Source organism: Octopus sinensis, linkage group LG16, assembly GCF_006345805.1.
Source record: "Octopus sinensis linkage group LG16, ASM634580v1, whole genome shotgun sequence".
Classification (NCBI taxonomy): Eukaryota; Metazoa; Mollusca; class Cephalopoda; order Octopoda; family Octopodidae; genus Octopus; species Octopus sinensis.
The window spans coordinates 21,676,029-21,699,282 of NC_043012.1; the positions used below are offsets into that span (position 1 = coordinate 21,676,029).

At 39.2% G+C, this 23,254-nt stretch overlaps 1 protein-coding gene across 1 annotated transcript; it reads right to left on the minus strand.

Annotated features, from left to right (window-relative positions):
* Positions 1 to 776: 776 nt before the first annotated feature.
* On the minus strand, positions 777 to 11,504 carry LOC118766528. The gene is made up of 3 exons (XM_036509935.1): positions 11,348 to 11,504; positions 1,567 to 1,731; positions 777 to 947 (listed from the first exon to the last, which is right to left on the minus strand). Exons 1-3 carry the CDS (start codon positions 11,445 to 11,447, stop codon positions 814 to 816), a joined length of 399 nt encoding a protein of 132 aa, XP_036365828.1. The 5' UTR covers positions 11,448 to 11,504; the 3' UTR covers positions 777 to 813.
* Between the last annotated feature and the right edge of the window lie 11,750 nt (positions 11,505 to 23,254).

A 23,254-nucleotide genomic window follows, 5' to 3' on the forward strand; every position in this document is an offset into this window, starting at 1 on the left:
CATACTGACTTCATTCCTTGCAAGCTTACGCTACACCGCTAGTATAAAAATTGTTGTGGTGAATAAAAAAGAAAGAACATATATGATAATCGACAGAGCATGCCCCGGTGACAACAGGATCAATGTGAAAGAAGAAGTAAAAATAAACAACTACAATGATTTGAAGTGGGAAATACGAAGGTTGTGATCAATGAAGAGAGCAGGCGTGATACCAATAGTAATTGGTGCACTTGGAAATATCAATACTCAACTACCAATATGGCTGAAAAAAATTGGTGCAAGTGTGAAGGTAGAACACCTACAAAAATCAGCATTGCTTGGAAATGCAAGAATTCTTCATGGGGTTCTTGAATTATGAACAGTAAACAAATGTCGCCTTAGTCTGCTGGCTGTAGGCAGTTGACACTTCCCATCATACCCAGCAATATAAGCTGTGAATTTTAATACAATAATAATAATAATAATAATCCTTTCTACATTAAGCACAAGGACTGTTATTTTTTGTGGCAGGGTTTAGTCAATTACATTGACTCCAATGCTCAACTGGCATCGAAAGGATAAAATGCAAAGTCAACCGCAGTGGATTTTGAATTCAGAATATAAAGAGCCTAAAGGCATGCTGCGAAACACTTTGCCTGATGTGCTAACAATTCTGCCAACAATAATAAAATTATTGTATAGTGATCGAGTGTGATATCAGAGAGAAAAAGAGGCCATAAGTTGAGTAAAGAAAAAAAAGCAATTGTAACCAAAAGTATGTGCAAAGTAACCAGAATAAAGCGCAAAATGACAGAAAAGTGAACAGTAAAAGAACTATAAAGAGGGAAGGGCAAATAGGCATGTCAAGAGTAGCATGGCAAATTTTAGGAAGCATGAAATTTTTGAAGGATGCAGTGTTCTGATAGCTAACAATTGATGTAGGTGGCTTATTCCATGCTTCAACAATTCTGAATGTAAGAAAATAGCAACATTTATAAGATATTGAATTTCTATGGATGCTGTTCATAATGGTGTCAACAATAACAACTTTACAACAAGTTATTATGACAAGAGCTTCTATATGATTCATGGGCAAACTGTGGCCTGCAGGATGTTCTGAATGGCATGCCTAATGGAAAACGACTTTGAACCCTTTTAGGAGTCTGATCTGCTTGATGATGAGTCATTTCTTATGTGAGTCGCTTCTCGAAAAAGTTTGCCCATACCTGCTCTATATGGTTGCTTAATCTGTTGGAAGTAGCAGCCAAACCTAATTTCAAATTACTTGTCTCACAGACAGGATAGGTATGCCGGATAAAGCAGTCGTGAATGTAATTATATGGGAAATGAAGACAGGTGAGGATGCAACTGAAATGAGTGCTGGTATGATGATGACAATGACGATGAGATGATGTTACTGCCACTATTGCTGCCAACATTGAGAAGGAAGAGGAGGAGGACACCAACAATAACAATGACAACAGCAACAACAAGAACAATAGGGATGAAAATGATGACAACGGTGATAGTGGTAATGATGGTGGTAGTGGCAGTGGTGATGGTGGTCAATGGTAGAGGGGTACAAACCTTCAACGGCCATAGTGATTTCTGTGAATGATACTGATTTAGTTGGTGTCAAGGAAGAGCAGTTGTTCAGTTTTAAGACAGCCACATCAAAAGGTTCGGTTAATGGAGCAGAGTAGACAAGCGTTGCCTGATGCCAATGTTTATCTCCATGCAACTTTATAGAAACTGGAATAGAAAGGAATTCACTTGAGATTGTCTTTATATAATTTTTACTGGAAGTGAATCTAATGGTTTTTGTGTGTTTCTTATACCCCTCCCATGTGATGAGTGGTATGTGCTCACCACTATAAATAAGGTGACGTTAGTATAGTGTGAGTACAAAGTAAACATTCTTAGATAGTCATGTCTTTACTGATCTAACAACTATACTGCAATACTGAAGGGAGCATTATAACAATCCAGTATTAAGGATTACAACAGTAGTGACAAGAGTGATGAGGAATTAAGAAACTCACAAAAGATAAACACCTTCCACGCTGCAATTGTTTTCATTCCAGCACGCGTTCTCAGATCAAGTCACTCGCTATGCAAGTACATCTCCGTAATATAATTGAAAGTATGTCTTAAAAGGTTGGAGAAAAAAAGAAAAATTTAAGTGAGTTAATTTGCTGTGAAGTGTAAGAAATTCCAGCATTTCAGATATTAGTAATTCTTAAAATCATGAGAGAGAGAGAGAGAGAGAGAGAGAGATTTTGAAACTAATACCAAAGTTACCAAGAATATCTTTCTAAATTATCTTTATGCAACTTTACAAAAATTTGAAGTGAAAAAATTTCTTATGAGAATGGATATGAGACCTAAACTCCCTCAAAAATGATGGTGGTACTGATGCTGTTGTGGTAGTAGTGTGTAGGGGTGCTACTGCAGATGCCAATGCTGGTAGTGGAGGTGATGGGGGGCTGCTGCTGGTGCTACTGCTAGTGGTTAATTCTGTAACACTCTTGGGTTGTCAGGCACCACAAAGAACACCAGTCTTTGGAGTGCAGATTCAGGTGGAAAAAATACACCTGTAGGAAATTTAATTTTCTTACCTGAACCTATGGAAAAATCTGGAGCCCCACAACGCTTGTCAATTTTACAGAGCTGCAGATACTACATCCAGTGTTAAACTAGGATGTTGATAGTTACACATCTATCACACAGATCTAGAGTAGTTCCAATCATGGGATATGAATCACTGACATTTTGTTGCTCATATATCACCAAATAGAATTTTTTCTCCCTTTTTTCGTCACTCTGTGTCTTTGTTTGCATGCGTATGTGCATGCATCCATGTGTGTTTGCATGCTGTGTTTGCATGCTGAAAGTACAGCATGCAAACACATGAACAACATATAGAACACATTAAAAGGGTATTCAAGAAGATTAGAGAATACGATTTCAAGTTGATGGAAGCCAGCTCAAATTGTAGTTGTGGAATATACTGGTGTCATGCAAATGGCACCCATACCAGTGGCACATAAAAGCACCCATGACTCTCTCTGAGTGGTTGGTGTTAGGAAGAAATGATGCCAAATCAGACTGGAGTCTGGTGCAGCCTTCCAGCTTGCCAGCCCTGATCAGACTGTCCAACCCATGTCAGCATGGACAACAGACATTAAATGATGATGATGATGATGATGATGATGATGATGATGATATATATATATGTGGCACATAAAAGCACCCACTACACTCTCGGAGTGGTTGGCGTTAGGAAGGGCATCCAGCTATAGAAACTCTGCCAGATCAAGATTGGAGCGTGGTGCGGCCATCTGGTTCGCCAGCCATCAGTCAAAATCATCCAACCCATGCTAGCATGGAAGGCGGACGTTAAACGATGATGATGATGATGATATATATATATATATACATATATATATATATATATATATATATATATATATATATAGTTACAACAGCTGGCACCTTACATCTAGTTAAGTTATTGGAATTTCATGATGCTGAACATCAGACTAAATATGAAGTGCAGTATAGGTAGTCCATTGTTCAGAATAGATAGACAAGTGTTGTGAGAAATCTGAGTGGACAGTAGATTGTTAGAAGAAAAGGAGAAAGAAGATAAGAAAAAGATAGAAGTGAAAAAAAAAATTCATTTCTAGTAGTCATTGGGTTATGGGTTAAAGGAAGTTTATTGGTGATTATATACTGATTGGTCTATGAAATAAAACGCACACAGTATTTCATTATGCACCCTTAATATGCTAGAAAGCATATTAAACGTTTTTGTAAGTCAATACCATGTACTCCTGTGTTAGCAGTGCTATTAAATCACATGTTAAGGTCATCTCTACAGATTTTCTACAGAAATTATAGCCAGCGCTGATTTTCTTACGATTTTTCATATCTGAGATAGATAACTATATGCATGTATCTGTGTGTGTGTGTATGCTTGCATGCACGTGGGGGTGTGCTTGTGTAAGTGTGTGCATGTATGTATGAAAACACACATCTTTTATCCTTCATCTCTTACTTGTTTCAGTCATTAGATGATGGCCATGCTGGTACACACCCTACAAATGTATAGCCAAGTAAATTAACCCCAGTACTTATTCTATCAGTCTCTTTTTTAACCTTCATTCCTCTCTAGTCTGTGCATATCTTCTGTATTCAGAGCCAAGGTCTCACTACCATGGCTGATTTAGTAAAAATGCTAGTGCATATATTAAAAATTAATATAAACAGCTAGGTGCAATATAAGACCATAAAGGAAAAATTTTTATCATAAATAATTGTGACCAAGGATGCTGAAACACTTATAATGTAAGAAATAAGAGTTAGAAGCTCTTTTAGCAGTGATAATTTTTCATTTTTCATCATCATTGTTTAATGTCCACCTTCCATGCTAGCATAGTTGGGACAGTTTCACAAGAGTCGGCTAGGTAGAAGCCTGCTCCAGACTTCAGTGACTGTTTTGGATAGATTTTTATAGCTGGATGCTCTTCATAAACACAATCATTCAGCAGACACAAGCGCAGGCAAGGTCGTAGTGCTTTTTATGTGCTTTGGCACGTAAAAAGCACCATCCAATCATGGCCGTTGCCAGCCTCATCTGGCACCTGTGCCGGTGGCACGTAAAAATCAGCCACTACACTCACAGAGTGGTTGGCTTTAGGAAGGGCATCCAGCTGTAGAAACACTGCTAGATCAGACTGGGCCTGATGCAGCCTTCTGGCTTCCCAGACCCCAGCTGAACTGTCCAACCCATGCTAGCATGGAAAGCGGACGTTAAACGATGATGATGATGATGATGATATTTTTTTTTTTCTCTCCTTGTTTCTTTCTGTGTTCCTTTCTGTGGATGAGCGTTGGCTCGAAATGTTAAAGACTTTTTCAATTCCCAAGCGTTATACTAATACATCTGTTTGTTTTCTACACCACCTGTCTTTGTCTTTTGTTTTTTTTTTGTGAATTCTCCCTATATATATATACATACACACACACATACATATACATACACACACAAACATATCCCACTATATATATATATATATATACCATAATCATTTAATGTCTGTGTTCCATGCTTGCATGAGTAGGACATATATATATATATATATATATATATACACACACACATATACATAGACTTATATACATGTATGTGCATGTGTGCGTATCAAGAATCTTTCTAGCAACATTAATTAACAAGTGCATTTATAGGTACAATAACTGTGTGGTTAAACTACTTCATTACTGATCTGAGTACTTGAGTACACAGTGATGAGTCCAAGCCTTGCAAAATGTATTGAATACTTTCAAGGCATAACATAACATAGCATAAATAATAAAAAAAATAAATGAATAAATAAAAAAAACACATGTTGGTGTGCTGTGATAGAAAGCAGAGTCCTCCAGTGGATTTTAATTAAATCATTAATCAATAACTAATCAATAAAAACATGTTCAGTAAAATAATATTCAATAAAATGTCTAGTAATCATTCAAGTAAGTGTTCAATAACCATACTGTGAATATTCATTTGATGTTTAGTAAATATTCATTAAATATTCAATAAACAGTTATTATACGTTCAGTAATTACTCAATTAAATGTTTGGATTTTTTTGTTGTTGTTTATTTTGTTTATTTTGTTTTCCTCTCTGACAAAACACCCCCCCACTAAACTAACTCACCACCACCTACATTATACATACATATACACACACATATGCACCACTACCACCACCACCACCATTACCACCATCGCTACCATCACTACCTGAACCATTAAGCTCTATTTCGTTTCTCAACACACCCACATGCATCTTTCTTGTTTATATTTCTCATCTAGTTCATGCTGACACAGACAATCACTAGCTGCTAGCCTACCACCAATTCTAGTCACTATCCTTACACTCATTGTTACATCCCCTTGCTAAAGCACATTATTCTGCATGTCTCAGACTGTTTCGCTTGTTCCATATTGTTTAACCCCGGGTCAGCTCTTACAGAGCGTACTTACGACCAAAAGCATTCCAGCATTGACAATCCCATTATAAAAACACATTTCTTTTTCAGACCTTTGGGCTAAGAATCACATTAACAGTACACATGTCTGTGAAATACACAGCTACTTACAATTGAATGAGTAGTTCACTCAGCTGATGAAGCAAGTGAATGCTCACCAACAACACCAATGTTGGATCCATCATCAGTGCATCCAGGGCGACATCGTTTAATATGCACTACTCTTTTTAAAGGGAGTAAGGTATGATTAGAGGGAAATTTAACTACTATTTCTACCAGGCTGAGCAACATATATAGAAGTTCACACATTAATAGTTTGATACAGTATACACCTCTCATATGTAATTCTGCTTTAAATTTCATTAGAAGAAAATATTCACCATTTTTATGTATTAAATGTTTATTTTAACAGCAATTAAAAACAAAAAATCCTAAAACTGGAGAAGAATTTACGGCTATTCTTGCTAGGAATGTGACACATTCAAATCTAAACACCCACTCTATCATTATGTAACACTGTCATTATTACTAATAATAATACCAGACAGTGACTTCTCATCTTAAATACCAGACAGTGACTTCTCAGCTGAAAAAGAAGTAATTTCTACTCTTCTCCTCTGGAAGCCATCTACTCGCAATACCAGAGGGCACACACTCTCCTACCCTGATGTAATCTCCAGGGATACAGGCATCCAGCAACAGGACCTCCGTAATGCCATGATGGACCGTGAAGTCTGGCGTAGCATGGTAAATTCCATTGTCTCGACCACGGTCGAACAATGATGATGATGATCTCATCTTAACTGATTGGAAGTGTTATAATGTACATTGTTTTGGCTTGGTATAAAAGATGGGCTACAGCAAATATTCTGCTCAATACCACAGATTTGCTTGTCAGTTGTTTGACCATAACCAATTGAGCATGTCCCATAATGGCTGATGTTATGTGCATCTCTGATCACAAGTAGAAGTAGTGGGGCAGCCTCATAACCATGTATTGAGAGGAATTCTTTGGGGATTGGATAATTCACATTCGGAAACATGGGTGTTTCATTCAACAGCCTTAAACAACCCTTATTCAGTGACCTTTTGAGCAGGATGGGCTACTTGACCTGAAGAGAATTCTAACTGGGCCCCACCTGCTAGGTCATGCGCTGTTTATCTTGATATGGTTGTTATGCATGTGCCTAGTGTACCCTTATCAGACAGGTAGTCATGATATACTGGTATATATACAGGTATACTGGGATTCATATATTTTACCCCAGTGTCACTTTGATGGTATGCACTGCACACTTACTTGATAATAATAACAATGATGATGATGATAATAATAATAATAATAATAATAATAATAATAATAATAATAATAATAATAATAATAATAATAATGTGGAATCTGCAAACAGAAACAATTCCTATCATAGTAGGTGCATTAGGCATGATAAAAAAATATTCAGACAAATACATAACAAAAACACCAGGACTTACAAACACATATAACATACAGAAAATTGCACTACTAGGCACTGCACACATCCTACGCAGAACACTTTGCATACAATAACCATCAGAGCATCACAACAAATTACAGCACATACCCAAGGCACACAGAGCTGCGCTCGGTAGTGAAGTGAAAGCACGCTATAAAAATAAAACTACTGAATAATAATAAAAATAATAATCCTTTCTATTATAGGCACAATGCCTGGAATTTTGGGGGATGTGGCTGTTCAATTACATCAGCCTCAGTACTTGACTGGTACATATTTCATCAACCCTGAAGGGATGAAAGGAAAAGTTGACCTCAGCAGAATTTGAACTCAGAACATAACAACGGATGAAAAACCACAATGCATTTTATCTGACAAGCTAACAATTCTTCCATCCTTTTTATACCAAATGCTGCTGTTCCAGTGAAAGCAGTCAGCAAAACTGGATGTTCATCGAACTCAGAATGTCCTGAATGTGGCCTGAGAAGCCTCGTGGTTTCGTAGTTAACCAGCTTGATGACATAACTCTTCCTGACACATCCAGGCTCACTGAGGAAGATTTTGTACTGTGGTATGGGTTGATCATGTTTTAAAGCAAAGATGGCATCCTTGTACCACTTTCAATGAAACTTGATTGCTCCCATCTGCTTGCTATTCAGCAACCGCATCATTGTTTTGTATCGTTGATTACTCATCAATGTGTTATTAAGCAGTGGATGGAAGCACTCCGTCGGTTACGACGATGAGGGTTCCGGTTGATCCGACCAACGGAACAGCCTGCTCGTGAAATTAACGTGTAAGTGGCTGAGCACTCCACGGACACGTGTACCCTTAACGTAGTTCTCAGGGATATTCAGCGTGACACAGAGAGTGACAAGGCCGGCCCTTTGAAAATACAGGTACAACAGAAACAGGAAGAAAGAGTGAGAGAAAGTTGTGGTGAAAGAGTACAGCAGGGATCACCACCATCCCCTGCCGGAGCCTCATGGAGCTTTAGGTGTTTTTCGCTCAATAAACACTCACAACGCCCGGTCTGGGAATTATTAAGCAGTACTGTGAAGCAAGCATGGAGCTCCAAATGATCACTAGGTGTCAAATGAGGGGCTAGAGCTACATTGAGAAGTTGGTCTTCTTCTGGGAGCACCTGTTCTTCAATAATTCCTTCCACTTCTTGTTCAGCTTGTTGGAATTTTACATTTGGAGCCAAACCCTCCCAGGCATCGTCTGGGGGACCCATTCACTGTAGGTCATCATAGGCTCTATCCAGTTCTTCTACATTAACACTAAACATAACTTCGTTAGCATGGATAATATCCTTTACATGTTCATAGTATTCTTTAAAGGAGGAGAATTGGCCTTTCAGATCGATGAATTCATCTTGCAAGGGATAATATAGGATCAAGTTCACCATCTTTCTTGTCTTCACCATCATTCTTTTTCTCATGGAACTGTATGATGCAGAGGTGGTTGTGCTTCTTCATTTGTCACAGTCTATTACACAGAGTGATGACTGTTGGGACTTTCTTCATCTGATTCATTGCTACCAGCATCATGTATCATTTGTTCAGCTGTCTCATCAGTCGCATATTTTCTGCTAGATGTGCTCTGGGTTACATAAAGCATTAAGCAATTGAAAAATAAACCTTTCCTTGAACAGGATACTGATTTTCCTGGTGATATAGAACCTATTCCTGGTAGATAATATGGTACTTTTTCAGGACAAAATGATTCATACCTATTCCTCACTGACCTTCAAGCACTACTAATATAAAGAAAACATCACTAACACTATATCCCCTCTAAACATGAGTGACTGACACTCAGCTAAGTCTGTCACAGTCACTCCAAATACTGGGCCTCACTATCACTGATGTTTTCTGCTAGTGCAAACACACCCTTAGTATAGCTTGGACTGCATACCTAAGACTGGCCCTTCTCTTTGTGGCTAGAAAATATTTCAGCCTCTAATAGCTGCAGGTACTGGGCAAGTGTCTTCTAGTATAGCCTTGGGCCAACCAAAACCTTGTGAGTGGATTTGGTAGACAGAAACTGAAAGAAGCTCGTCATATATATATACATATATCATCATCATCATCGTTTAACGTCCGCTTTCCATGCTAGCATGGGTTGGACGATTTTGACTGAGGGCTGGTGAACCAGATGGCTGCACCAGGCTCCAATCTTGATCTGGCAGAGTTTCTACAGCTGGATGCCCTTCCTAACGCCAACCACTCTGAGAGTGTAGTGGGTGCTTTTTACATGCCACCGGCATGGCGGCCAGTCAGGCGGTACTGGCAATGACCTCGCTCGAATCTTTTTACACGTGCCACCGGCACAGGTGCCAGTGAAGCGACATTGGTAACGATCATGCTCAAATGGTTCCCTTTTACGCTCCACAGGTATGGAAGCCAGCTGGCTGTTCTGGCAATGATCACATTCGGATGGTGCTCTTGGCACCCTACTAGCACAGGCACAAGTGCCAGTAAGGCAACACTGGTAACGATCATACTCAAATGGTGCCCTTTTATGTTCCACTGGCACGGAAGCCGGTTAGCCGCTCTATCAACGATCACACTCGTATGGTGCTCTTTGCACCCCACTAGCACGGATGCCAGTCATCGAATTGATTTTGATATACATATATATACATAATATATATATGTGTTTGTGTGTGTGTGTGTGTCCACCTTACTTGACAACTGATGTTGGTGTGTTTACGTCTCTGTAACTTAGCAGTTTAGCAAAAGCCACCGAGAGAATAAGTACTAGGCTTACAAAGAATAAGTCCTGAGGTCAATCTGTTCGACTAAAGGTGGTGCTCCAGCATTGCTGCAATCAAATGACTGAAACAAGTAAAAGAATTTTAAAAATATATCTACATATATAAAACAGGCTTCATATGTGTGTATGTAGGAGTGAGTCTTAGTGTGTATGTAGGAGTGAGTATTGCGTTTGTCCCCTATCACCACTTGACAACTGCTGTTGGTTTGTTTACATCTCTGTAACTTAGCAGTTTGTCAAAGGAGACCAATAGAATAAGTACCAGACTTAAAAAATAAGTAATAGGGTCAATTTGTTCAATTAAACCTTTCAAAGTGGTGCCCCAGCATGGCCACTGTCCAATGACAGAAACAAACAAAATAATCATGATTGCACTGCAAAAAAGTATTTTATTAGTTGCTGTTTGGCCCCAATTTGACCTTTGCTGAACAAAGCTATGTCCAAAAATATTCCGATTATGACTTACCCATTATTTTTTTTTATGTATTATGTTCTACATTGTCTACTGTGGCTTTGATTTTTAATATAGTAGGGTTAGCTTGAAGGAGAATTTAGTTGCTATTTCTAGCACATCAAGTGAGACCATAAAGGCGCCTATATTGGGCTCTTCTATTTGTTTTAGAGATGCCTGGAGTCAACAAACCATGCATTTTGTGCTGTACAAATGCATTTAATTTAGTGTGGTACAGATTTAATTTCCCTCGCATGCTGATTGCATAATATGCATGTGTCACTTAAAGAGAACACAGCACGTAGTTGTCTGGTACTAGCAGTAGAGGAAAAGGAAGTAGAGGGAGGCGACAGCTAAGGGAAATTTTGAAATTTCATAATCAACTCTATAGTAACAGAAGCAAAATGAGAAAGCCTATACATGGTCGCTTAACGTGCTAGAAAGAGCAGCCAAATTTCTCTAGGGTCATACTTCATCAACTTAAAGAAAATAAAGGAACTATGCTTGAAAGTAAGAGTGGTTAGTCACATGTGGAATGCATGGTCTGGAACTAAACAAAATCAAAAACAAAAAAAAACTGTTGCTACCTTCAGAATTGTCACAGACAACATGGCTACATGTTAGTATGGTATCATGGCTGATTGATATTCCTGTTCCATTGCCCTTTTGACCAATAACATGACACATACGCTGCTTGATGCTTTCACTCAATGTAAAATTGTAAGGACCTCAGAGTAATAAAACAAAAAATATAATAATAATAATAATAATAGCAACAACAATAAATAATAACAATAATAATAGTAATAATAATAATAACAATAATAATAATAATAATAATGCTCAATACCACAAATTTGCTTATCAGTTGTTTGACCTTAACCAGTTGAGCATGTCCCTTAGTGGCTGACAATATGTGCATCTCTGATCTCGAGCAGAAGTAGTGGGGGAGCATCATAGCCATGTGTTGAGAGGGATTCTTTGGGGTTTGAATAGTTCACCTCTGGAAACATGGGTGTTTCGTTTAACATCCTTAAACAATCCTTATTCAGGGACCTTTCGAGTGGGATGGGTTACTCGACCAGAAGAAAATTCTAACTGGGCCCCACCTGCAAGGTCATGTGCTGTGTATCTTGGTATGAGATCCCCATGTCGCACACATGTGGTTGTGATGCATGTGCCTGGTGTACCCTTATCAGACGGGTAGTCATGATGGGTATTTTGGGCTTCGTATATTTTACCCTAGTGTCACTTTGATGGCATGCACTGCTCTCTCACTCAATAATAATAATAATAATAAGGATACCATTGTATAAGGAATGAAAAAAGAACGCTTGCCGAGTATTTGATAAACAGTGATGAAGACCTGCTGCAATATGCCACGAAAGATATGGGTGTAAATGCAGATGAAATGATGGGCAAGGAAGAGTTGAGAAGAGAAAAAAAGACCTCGAAATGAGAACACATGAAGAGTTGGACATTAAGGATAATACAGCATTGTGGGCATGGCTTGAGCGAGGTGACTTGTAGCTGTGGCCAGTGCCCCCTGTCTGGCTCCCGTGCCGGTGGCTTGTAAAAAGCACCATCTGAACATGGCCAATGCCAGTACCCACTGACTGGCTCCCATCGTCTCTCTTGTACACCACATTTGATGCTTCTTATGCCCAACTTTTCTCTCAGGGTGCTTACACTCTGTCGTGTGTACACTCTAACATTACAGATCCAGTGGATCATACTCGCTTCATTTCTTTCAAGCCTACGCATGTCCTCAGCAGTCATGGCCCATGTTTCCCTGCCATGTAGCATGGCAGTTTGCATACATGCATCACACAGTCTACCTTTCACCTTGAGTGAGAGGCCCTTAGTTGCCAGTAGAGGTAGGTGCTCCATGAACTTTGTCCAGGCTATTCTTATTCTAGCCGCTACACTCTCAGAGCAACCAACCCCACTACAGACTTGGTCACCTAGGTAGCGGAAGCTATAAACTACTTCTATTTTCTCCCCCTTGGTATGTGATGGAATCTGCTTACTGTACATCTTCAGCGTTTAATGCTCCTGTGCATCTACCACTCACAAAAACTCTCTTCCCTGTTAACCTTCCTTTGATATTGCTGCACCTTTTATGTGTCCATAGCTTACACCGGGTACATCATATGGAGTTTCTACCCACGCCTTTTCTACAGATTGAGCAGGGCTATCTACCTGAAGGTGTTTCTGATTTGACAGCTTTCCTGTTACCAACATAAATCTGAAGGCATCATCAAAACTGATAATGCAAAGATCCTATGAAATTTTATGATTCAATGCAACCATGAGATAGAGAATAAGAAACCAGACATAGTGTTAATTGAGAAAGAAAGCAAACAATGCTGGATCATAGATATAGCAAGCCCAGCTGACAACAAGGTATACAATAAAGAAGACAGAAGAGTTGATAGATAAAAGAGGTTAGCTTGGGAGGTTCGGAGCCCTGGGAACAGTGAGTAAAAATTTTGAGAAGTACATGGAACAAATAGGGGCTGCAATAAGGGTGGAGCACTTGCAGAAAACAGCACTGCTTGGAACCACTCGAGTACTCCAGATGGTGCTTGAAAAATAAGGGGTGTTACTTTAGTTCACTGGTAATGAACAGCTAACACTGTAGTACATCTCCAGCATTAGAAGCTGTGCAAAGACAATAAAATAATAATAATAATACTTTCTACTGTAGGCACAAGGCATGAAGTTTTGGGGGAGGGGTAAGTCAATTACATTGGCCCCAGCAATTGACTGGTACTTTATTATCAACCCCAAAAGGATGAAAGGCAAAATTGACCTCAGTGGAATTGGAACGCAGAAATTAGCGATGGGTTAAATACTGCTAAGTATTTCATCCAGCATGCTAATGATTCTGCCAGCCCGCCGCCTTAATAATAATAATAATAATAATTGTCTCAGGTCCTTGTTGTGACTTGACAGATGACTAAAGACTCTGGTGCATTTTTACCTACACTGTGTTACGAAGGAATAATAATAATAATAATAATAATAATAATAATAATAATAATAATAATAATAATAATAATAAAACAAACTCATAATTTTCTTATTCTCAAGAACAATGTGAAGGCACATGGCTTAGTGGTTAGGGCATTTGACTCATGATTGTAAGGTTGTGAGTTCAATTCCTGGCGACACATTGTGTCCTTGAGCAAGACACTTTATTTCCCACTGCTCCAGTCCACTCAGCTGGCAAATGTGAGTTGTACCTGTATTTCAATGGGTCAGCTTTGTCACACTCTGTGTCACGGTGAATCTCCCTGAGAACTACGTTAGGGGTACACGTGTCTGTGGATTGCTCAGCTACTTGCATGTTAATTTCACGAGTAACCTGTTCCGTTGATCATGTCAGCTGGGACCCTGGTCGTTGTAACTGACAGAGTGCTCCTAGAACAATACTATGTTCAAAACCAAATATATGACCCTAGGTAAAACACCAACACAAGCTTCTAAATTGTTGTCTCTTGAGGTCTCTGGTTGAGACTGGAGCCAACTTGTACAAATACAAAGCAAAAGTCAAATATATAATAATAATAACAATAATAATAATAATAATAATAATAATAATAATAACAACAACGAGCACATACCTCTGCCAAGGCAACACCAACGTCCTTATTTGTTTAATTAGGCACAAGGCCTCAATAGAAAAGGGACAACACAAAAACAGACAAAACAATACAATGGCATACATAAAAGACATATCGAATGAATTATGGATATAATGAAAAATGAGGATGGAATGGCTTACCTACCCCCCAAAAGCAGGTAGTTCCATTTTACTGTTTTTAAATGCACAGTTCAATATCAGTTTTGTACCTGTTGGTTTCCTTTTTCTAAAAATTCACACAAAGTCACTATTTATAAAATATACTCCATCAAATCTTCGAAGGCCACCACTGGCGGCAATTCATCACAACAAACCTGCATCGCTGTCATCTCCACTCCTCCACCAAACAACTCCTTCAATCCACCCTCACCTCCAGCAAATCAGCCTTCATACCCTCACCATTCCTCCCAGCCGCCAATTTCACTCCGACAACGCTCCTCATCTTGACAATCTTCCCCTCGATCTCTACACCTCCCTGTGCATTCCACCACAGCTCTCAGCGAGAACTCTGCCAAAGAGGAATGTATCTGTCCTCAGGCCTTTCAGCCTTGTCCACCAGACAACCTCCTTTGCCACAGCTACCAGGCAAAGGAAAACTGCCTTGCCTGCCTGATTAAAGGAGGGTGGCAGTGTGATCATCATTACAAACTCAGCTGACAGATGGATCCGTCCCACACCTGACAGCAGCTGTTCAACATGATCCCACAAGTCAGCAATACCCAGACACTGAATGAAGGCATGCAGAATGGTTTGTCACTCTGCACGCATCTCAGACAAGCCCGTCTGACAGCACATCCATGCTTATCGAGTTTATCTCAAATTGGTAGCACCCCACCCCTCACCGGTAGCACTGCCAGGCCAAGGACATCTGGAAATTATCCATGATAGTTCCTGGCTCGAAAGTCCTCTGGAACAGACTAGCTAGTTTGTTAACGTCAGTACCCAGAATCTCCCCAAGAATGTCATTGCACTTCTCCACTACTACTCCTCTTGTGAAAGGTAGGAGAGTCCAGTTTGCTGGACATTGTTGTAGAGCTGAAAAAGAGGTAATTTCTACTCTTCTCCTCTGGAAGCCATCTACTCGCAATACCAGAGGGTGCACACTCTCCTACCCTGATGTAATCTCCAGGGATACAGGCATCCAGCAACAGGACCTCCGTAATGCCATGATGGACCGTGAAGTCTGGCGTAGCATGGTAAATTCCATTGTCTCGACCACGGTTGAACAATGATGATGATGACTACTCCTCTACAAATTTCTAAAGCAGAACATCCACTGAGCCCATTGCCTGACTTGTAGAGGGCTGTGAGCACCTAACGACATTCTAATAATAATAATAACAATGTGTAGTGGGCTTGCTGCCTGCAGATTATGGTACCATGCTATCTGTTCTTTTCAACTATTTATTGGGTTGTCTAGAAAGTTCATACCAATCTTTAAAGGAAATTTAAAGGCAAAACAAAATTATGCCATTAAATATTTATTTAACTAAATATGAACCATTTTGTTGCACAACCTTTTTTCATCTTTCCTTCAACTTAAAGATTCCATCTTCCCAGAATTTCAGTAGTTTCTTGGCAAAGAATTCATAAAGGTATTTTTTTGTCCTACAAAGAATTAAAATTTTTACCATTGAGATTATTTTGCAAGGACCTGAATAAATGAAAATCTGAAGGAGCAATGTCTGGTGAATATGGTGGGTTGGGTAACACATCCTAGCTATGCTGCAACAATTTTTGACAGGTCACCAAACATACATGAGGTCTGGCATTATCCTGATGGAAAACAACACCTTTCATGCTTGCCAATTCTGGGTATTTTTCTTGAATTGCTCTCCTTCAAATCATCCAGTTGTAAGCAGTACTTCTCAGAATTAATTGACTGGTTACTTGGCAGAATCTTGCAGTACAGGATTCCTTTCCAATCCCACCAGATGCAGACCATGACTTTCTTAGGACAAAGACCTGCTTTTGGGGTGGCTAAAGGTGGTTCATGTCACTTACCCCAGGATCTTTTTCACTGAACATTGTTGCAAGCGATCCATTTCTCATCACCTGTCACAATTTGCCTAAGAAAGGGACTCATTTTCATTGCATCTATACAGCAAATCACAGAGGGAAATGCGATCCAAAAGATTCTTTTCACTCAGATCATGTGGTATCCAAACATTGTAGTGATTTGAGTACCCAAGTTTCACTAAGTGCCCATGGATGGTAGATTTTAATAAATTTAGTGTTTCTGCCAATTCCTATGTTGTGTAATGCAGGTTATTCTCAATCAATGTCTTGATTTGGTCCTCATCTGCAGCGTGGGGGCTGCCTGAGCGTTCTTCATTAATAAGACTACAATCACTAACTCTAAACTTAGCGAACCACTTCCATATGGTTCTGTCAGCTAAAGCACATATCTTTTTTGTTGCTTGTGAGGCATTTTTGCCTTTACAGTAATGAAAATGCATCAAGTGTCTAAAATGTACCTTATAATCTTCCATCTTCATAGGGATGAAAAACTGACACAAATTAAGTCATTTTAAACTCTCTTTCTCAAGAGATACTTTGAAGTGTGCGCTAACCAGAAATGTAAGCATATTATAAGTGTCGATAAATGTGATGTGTTCAAACATGTTGGAACACAAATGATAAAAAATTGGCAAGAACTTTCCGAACAACCTAATAACATTTTCCTGGTGATTCTGGCCATGCCAAAGAGACAAACCTTTTGTAATAGTTCTACTGTGCACACTATTCTGATTTCCTATATATTCCTCTTGATGCCTTAGGATACCGTTCTCAAGGACCCAACAATAATTGGCACTATCTTCAGCATCTTCATTTTCCATAGCAAGGCTATTTCTTTCTTAAGATTGCATTTGTTTATTTTTCCCCTTCTTTTTTGACTATTTGTGTATCAAAGGGGCATGAAGCATCAGTTATAGAGCACATGTGGTGCACCTTGTCCACTACCACATGGTCCAGTTTGTTATGCTCTAGTACCTCATCTGTTTGCATTGAGAAATTCTCCAGGATTATGTAGGTCTCTGACTCCACTGTTCTCTGAGGTTTCTGCTCATGCCATGTCTTGCCTTAATCTAGACCAGTATCCTGCAACCTTTTTAACTTGCCGTACACTTATATTCTTTTCAAAATTTGGCGGCACACCTAAACTAAAAATACAACTTAAAGTATAGGGAAAAGAATTATATTTAGGTTACACTGCGGCACACTGAGCATCGTCTCGGGTCACACCAGTTGCAAAGCACTATTTCTAGACCTCACTTTTCACAACACCTCAATGTAGCAATTTTGCTATTGCATTGTATCACCACAATTTATATTGGTTTGTGCAAGCAAGAGCATTTGTTCATGATATTGGCAATGGTCTTGTCATAATAATAATGGCTTCAAATTTTGGTACAAGGCCAGCAATTTTTTAGGCAGGGGGGTAGTTAATTTCATCAATCCTCAGTGGTCAATTAATACTTTATTGACCCTTAGGTGATGAAAGGCACAGTTGACGGGGATAGTTGATTATATCTATCCCAGTGTTTCACTGGTACTTAATTTATTGACTCTGAAAGGATGAGAGGCAAAGTTGACCCCAGTGGAATTCATTTTCACCATAAATCAATAAATAAAGAGCTAATAACCTCTACAGTTTGCAAATTTTAGACATATAACTGCCAGTTTCCATAGTAACCAGCCAAGCTGTTACAGAGCTAATTACCTACTGTAATCCTGTTGTTTGACTAGGTAAAATTATCAAACTTTAAACGTCTCTGTTTTTTGTTCTGGAGAAAGTGGATTAGCCACTGAGATTCAGGATAGAAAATTACATCAATACACCAAATTTTAAAATTATCACTTTAAAGGATCTTTTCTGTTTGGCTGCGAAAATTTTAAAGTTTTGTGAAAATTTTAAAATTTTGTGTATTGATGTAATTTTTCACACTTAATCTCAGGAGATAATTCACTTTTTCCAGAAAAAATGTTCAAAAAAGTTACAAAGGTTTAAAGTTTGATAATTTTTACCCAGTCAGAAAACAGGATTTGGAAGCTGTCATATTGTGCATGACTGCACGTGCTGTCAACTTTAAACAAATGAAATATTGGTGGAATTCTGATTTACGAATGCCATATAATCCCTCATAATCTTTTTATTTTTTTTAATTTTCAGAAAATTTTTGCTAATTTTTATTCTACAAATGGGAATTCATACGATTATGCCAAACCATCCCTGCCACAAATTTTCATGCGTGATTTAAGGCCTATTTAGCTGTTATTTTTAGCACATCTCACACCGCATGTGTTTTAAGTATTCAGTAAGTAACACAAAGAACACGTGGTAAGCAGCTTGGCTGACCGGTTCGTGGAACACCTCTGAGACTTGGAAAGAGGCAACTATATGTCTGTGGCTTTCGATTAGCTAAAATAACCCCAAATTTACACAGAGATGTACTTGCATAGCAAGTGACTTGATCTGAGATCATGTGCTGGAACGAAAACAATTGCAGCGTGGAAGGTGTTTATAAGCCATTTAAGAAACACACAAAACCGTTAGATTCACTTCAACATTTAAATTTAATTTGTCAAAATATTTTCGTCGCTTTGAGACCACGACCTGTTCACTGACAAAACTTCATGCTGCAAACTTTGAAAGTTATTAACGCTTTACTTATTGATTCATGGCAAAAATGAATTTCCTGTCAATGCTTACTATACAAAGCTATACCAATACGCCAAATATGAAATCAATTCAAGCAAAAATTGAAGAAACTGAAAATAGGCAACCAAACAGAAAAGATCCACTTTAAAATTCCCTTAGGTGCTGCCAAGCAGAGCAGATTCCCACACTGTACAGCTCCATTCTCTGCAATACCTGGACATCATTCGTCCAGTATTTCGAGACAAGGAAATAAAGCACGAGGTTACCCACCAGTTGCTGTGCAATCACGAAGGCTGCCTCCTGATCAGTTGAAGGTCAATAAACAGGAATTTCAATACATTAGACCTCAGAACCATTCATTCATCTAGCAGCAACTGGTCATCTCCTCTGCCTTTCGTACCAAAGAAAGTGACAAATGACTTGCAGCCCAGCGGTGACTCTCGTGCTCTTAACTGAACAGTGATCGACATATTCCCTATATCCCATTTACATGATTTTTCTAGCTCACATATTCTCTAAAATTGATCTGATGCACGCCTCTAACCAGATCCCAGTTATATATTTCAACTTCTAAAGGCAAATTCACTGCAGTTATCCCAGAGAAAAGATTCTCTCTTATGGTAAAAAGGTGTAAAAACACCATATCTTCCCGGTGTTGCTCCTTGTTGGATTGCCAGACGCAGTGTTTCTAGCTCTTTAGCCAATCAGCCGAAATTGCGAGGATGATCCGGTTCTTGACTGAAGATTAGAGGCTTCGAATGACCCGTCTGTTTTTTGTGTCGTCTATTTGAATGTTTTGCGTTCTTGTCCCATTTTGTATTTTTATATATATTTTTTTATACATATATATATATATACATACAGACATACATATACACACAGACACACACATATATATATATATATATATATATATACATATATACATACATATATATATATATATAAAAAAAAAAATAGATGAACATCAATGGAATCTGTATCTTTGTGGTACCAGTGCCGGTGGCACACAAGAAAACCATCCGAACGTGGCCGTAGCCAGTTCCGCATCGACCGGCCTCCGTGCTGTGGGCACGTAACAAACACCATCCGATCATGGCCGTTCGCCAGCCTCATCTGGCACCTGTGTCGGTGGCACATAAAAACACCTTCCGAAGACCCGGCAAGACTAGTCAGTCCACCTTTGCATACCTTCCTTCTTGTGACACTTGTGAAGACCTGTTGAGGCAAGTGAAAATCAAATCAAATCAAAATAGATGAACATCAATGGAATTTGTATCTTTGTGGTACCAGTGCCTGTGGCACACAAGAAATCCATCCGAACGTGGCCGTAGTCAGTACCGCATCGACTGGCCATCGTGCTGTGGGCACATAACAAACACCATCCGATCGTGGCCATTCGCCAGCCTCATCTAGCACCTGTGTCGGTGGCACATAAAAACACCATCCGAAGACCCGGCAAGACTAGTCAGGCCATATCCCATGGCCCCTACCTGTGATACTTGTGAAGGCCTGTTGAGGCAAGTGAAAATCAAAATAAAATCAAAATCAAATCAAATCAAATCAAATCAAAACAAATCAAAATAGATGAACATTAATGGAATTTGTATCTTTGTGGTACCAGTGCCTGTGGCACACAAGAAATCCATCCGAACGTGGCCGTAGTCAGTACCGCATCGACTGGCCATCGTGCTGTGGGCACGTAACAAACACCATCCGATCATGGCCGTTCGCCAGCCTCATCTGGCACCTGTGTCGGTGGCACATAAAAACACCTTCCGAAGACCCGGCAAGACTAGTCAGTCCACCTGTGCATACCTTCCTTCTTGTGACACTTGTGAAGACCTGTTGAGGCAAGTGAAAATCAAATCAAATCAAAATAGATGAACATTAATGGAATTGTATCTTTGTGGTACCAGTGCCGGTGGCACACAAGAAAACCATCCGAACGTGGCCGTAGCCAGTACCGCACCGACTGGCCTCCGTGCTGTGGGCACGTAACAAACACCATCCGATCGTGGCCGTTCGCCAGCCTCATCTGGCACCTGTGTCGGTGGCACATAAAAACACCATCCGAAGACCTGGCAAGACTAGTCAGGCCATAACCTGTGGCCCCTACCTGGGACGTAGTCAGTCCACCTGTGCATACCTTCCTTCTTGTGACACTTGTGAAGACCTGTTGAGGCAAGTGAAAATCAAATCAAAACAAATCAAAATAGATGAACATCAATGGAATTTGTATCTTTGTGGTACCAGTGCCGGTGGCACGTGGCACACAAGAAAACCATCCGAATGTGGCTGTAGCCAGTACCGCATCGACTGGCCTCCGTGCTGTGGGCACGTAACAAACACCATCCGATCGTGGCCGTTTGCCAGCCTCATCTGGCACCTGTGTCGGTGGCACATAAAAACACCATCCGAGTGTGGCCGTCTGCCAGCCTCGTCTGGCACCTGTGTCGGTGGCACATAAAAAACACCATCTGAGCGTGGCCGTTTGCCAGCCTCGTCTGGCACCTGTGTCGGTGGCACATAAAATCACCCACTACACTCTCGGAGTGGTTGGCGTTAGGAAGGGCATCCAGCTGTAGAAACACTGCCAGATCTGACTGGACTGGTGCAGCTTTCGGGCTCCCCAGACCCCAGTTGAACCGTCCAACCCATGCTAGCATGGAAAGCGGACGTTAAATGATGATGATGATGATGATGATGATATATACATACATATATATATATACATATATACATACATATATATATATATATATACATATATACATACATATATATATATATACATATATACATACATATATATATATATATATATATATATATATATATATATACGACCATTTTTTCACTATGCACTTAAAATCCGTGAGAGAAACATTTTCGGTTTTAAAAAAATTGTTAATAATTTCAGAGGAAAATGTGTGATATAAGGCAAATCTGGCTGTTGTTTCTAGCACATCCCCAAATCTCCCACCTCGTTTCTTTCTTATACATCTATTGATATTTTTCAATATTTTTCTCCCCATAAATATTTTTTATAGAATGATGATGTCAAAGTAACATACATGTAGTCCCAACCGAGTAAGGCTGTGTTATGTGTGTGCGTGTATATGTGCATGTGTGTGTGTGTAAGAAAAAATCACCTAAAAACATCTTAAGTGTTCATATTAATCTGTCAAATGTAAAGCTTATTTGTTCACGTTATTCAAGTTCAAGAAGGGTGTCCACAATATTTGCTTGTAACTTTGTAAATCTTTTACACACAGATTTGAAATTCTGTCAGTGGGTGCTTTATATATCACTGGTTTATAGTTATGTAATTTTAGCTGATCTTGCTGAGTAAATTTGATTTTTATGGGCAGATAAATTTAATTAACAGGTGTAAAAGCAATAAAATTATGGATAAACACTAAAGTTGAAATTCTTAATGCATCTTACCTGTTTAATTTGTGACTAAAATTATCCCTGATGGCAACCAACAAAAATTTTGCGCCTTTTCAAGATGAAGTACATTAATTTGGTTTAATTAGAATACAGGTATAATCGGTACAAGATTTTATTCTTTCGGTAAATATTCCATACCTCGGTGTGGAATAAGTTTTTCGCAGTTTTTTTCGGATGCATTCAACATATCTGACCTACAAAGCTGACGCAAGCCACTTTTTTCCGGAAAAGAAAGGTGGGAAGGTTGGGACCTCGAAGTTTCCCACCAAAGGAATTTTGTTTTGCGGGTCTTTTTTTTCTTTTCCAGATTATTCTGCATACTTTCAACGAATGTGACATTAAAATCAAGCATAAATGGCTCCTTTTTCAAGAAAAGGAAAGATTTGACTGCTATTTTTTGTATGCCCTGTTACCACATAACAGCTATTTGCATTCACACTGAAATATATACCAACTTTTTTCTTTCCTTTTGTTTTTTCCACTTGATGGAAGTTAATATTTTCTCTGTTGACATCCACCTCACTGTTCTCTCTAGACAGGACAAAGAAATTTCCCGCTGTCTTTGCAAGCAACAAGAGGGTGGTTCTGGTTTCAAATCTAAGCAGGGTCAAATGAGCTCCTACATGTTATTTATAATAATAAGTGGCATTATGTCGGGGTTGAAAGAATGATGCGTACAGTTTTTAACTATGCTAAGACAATCTGTGAACAATCATTATCATCATC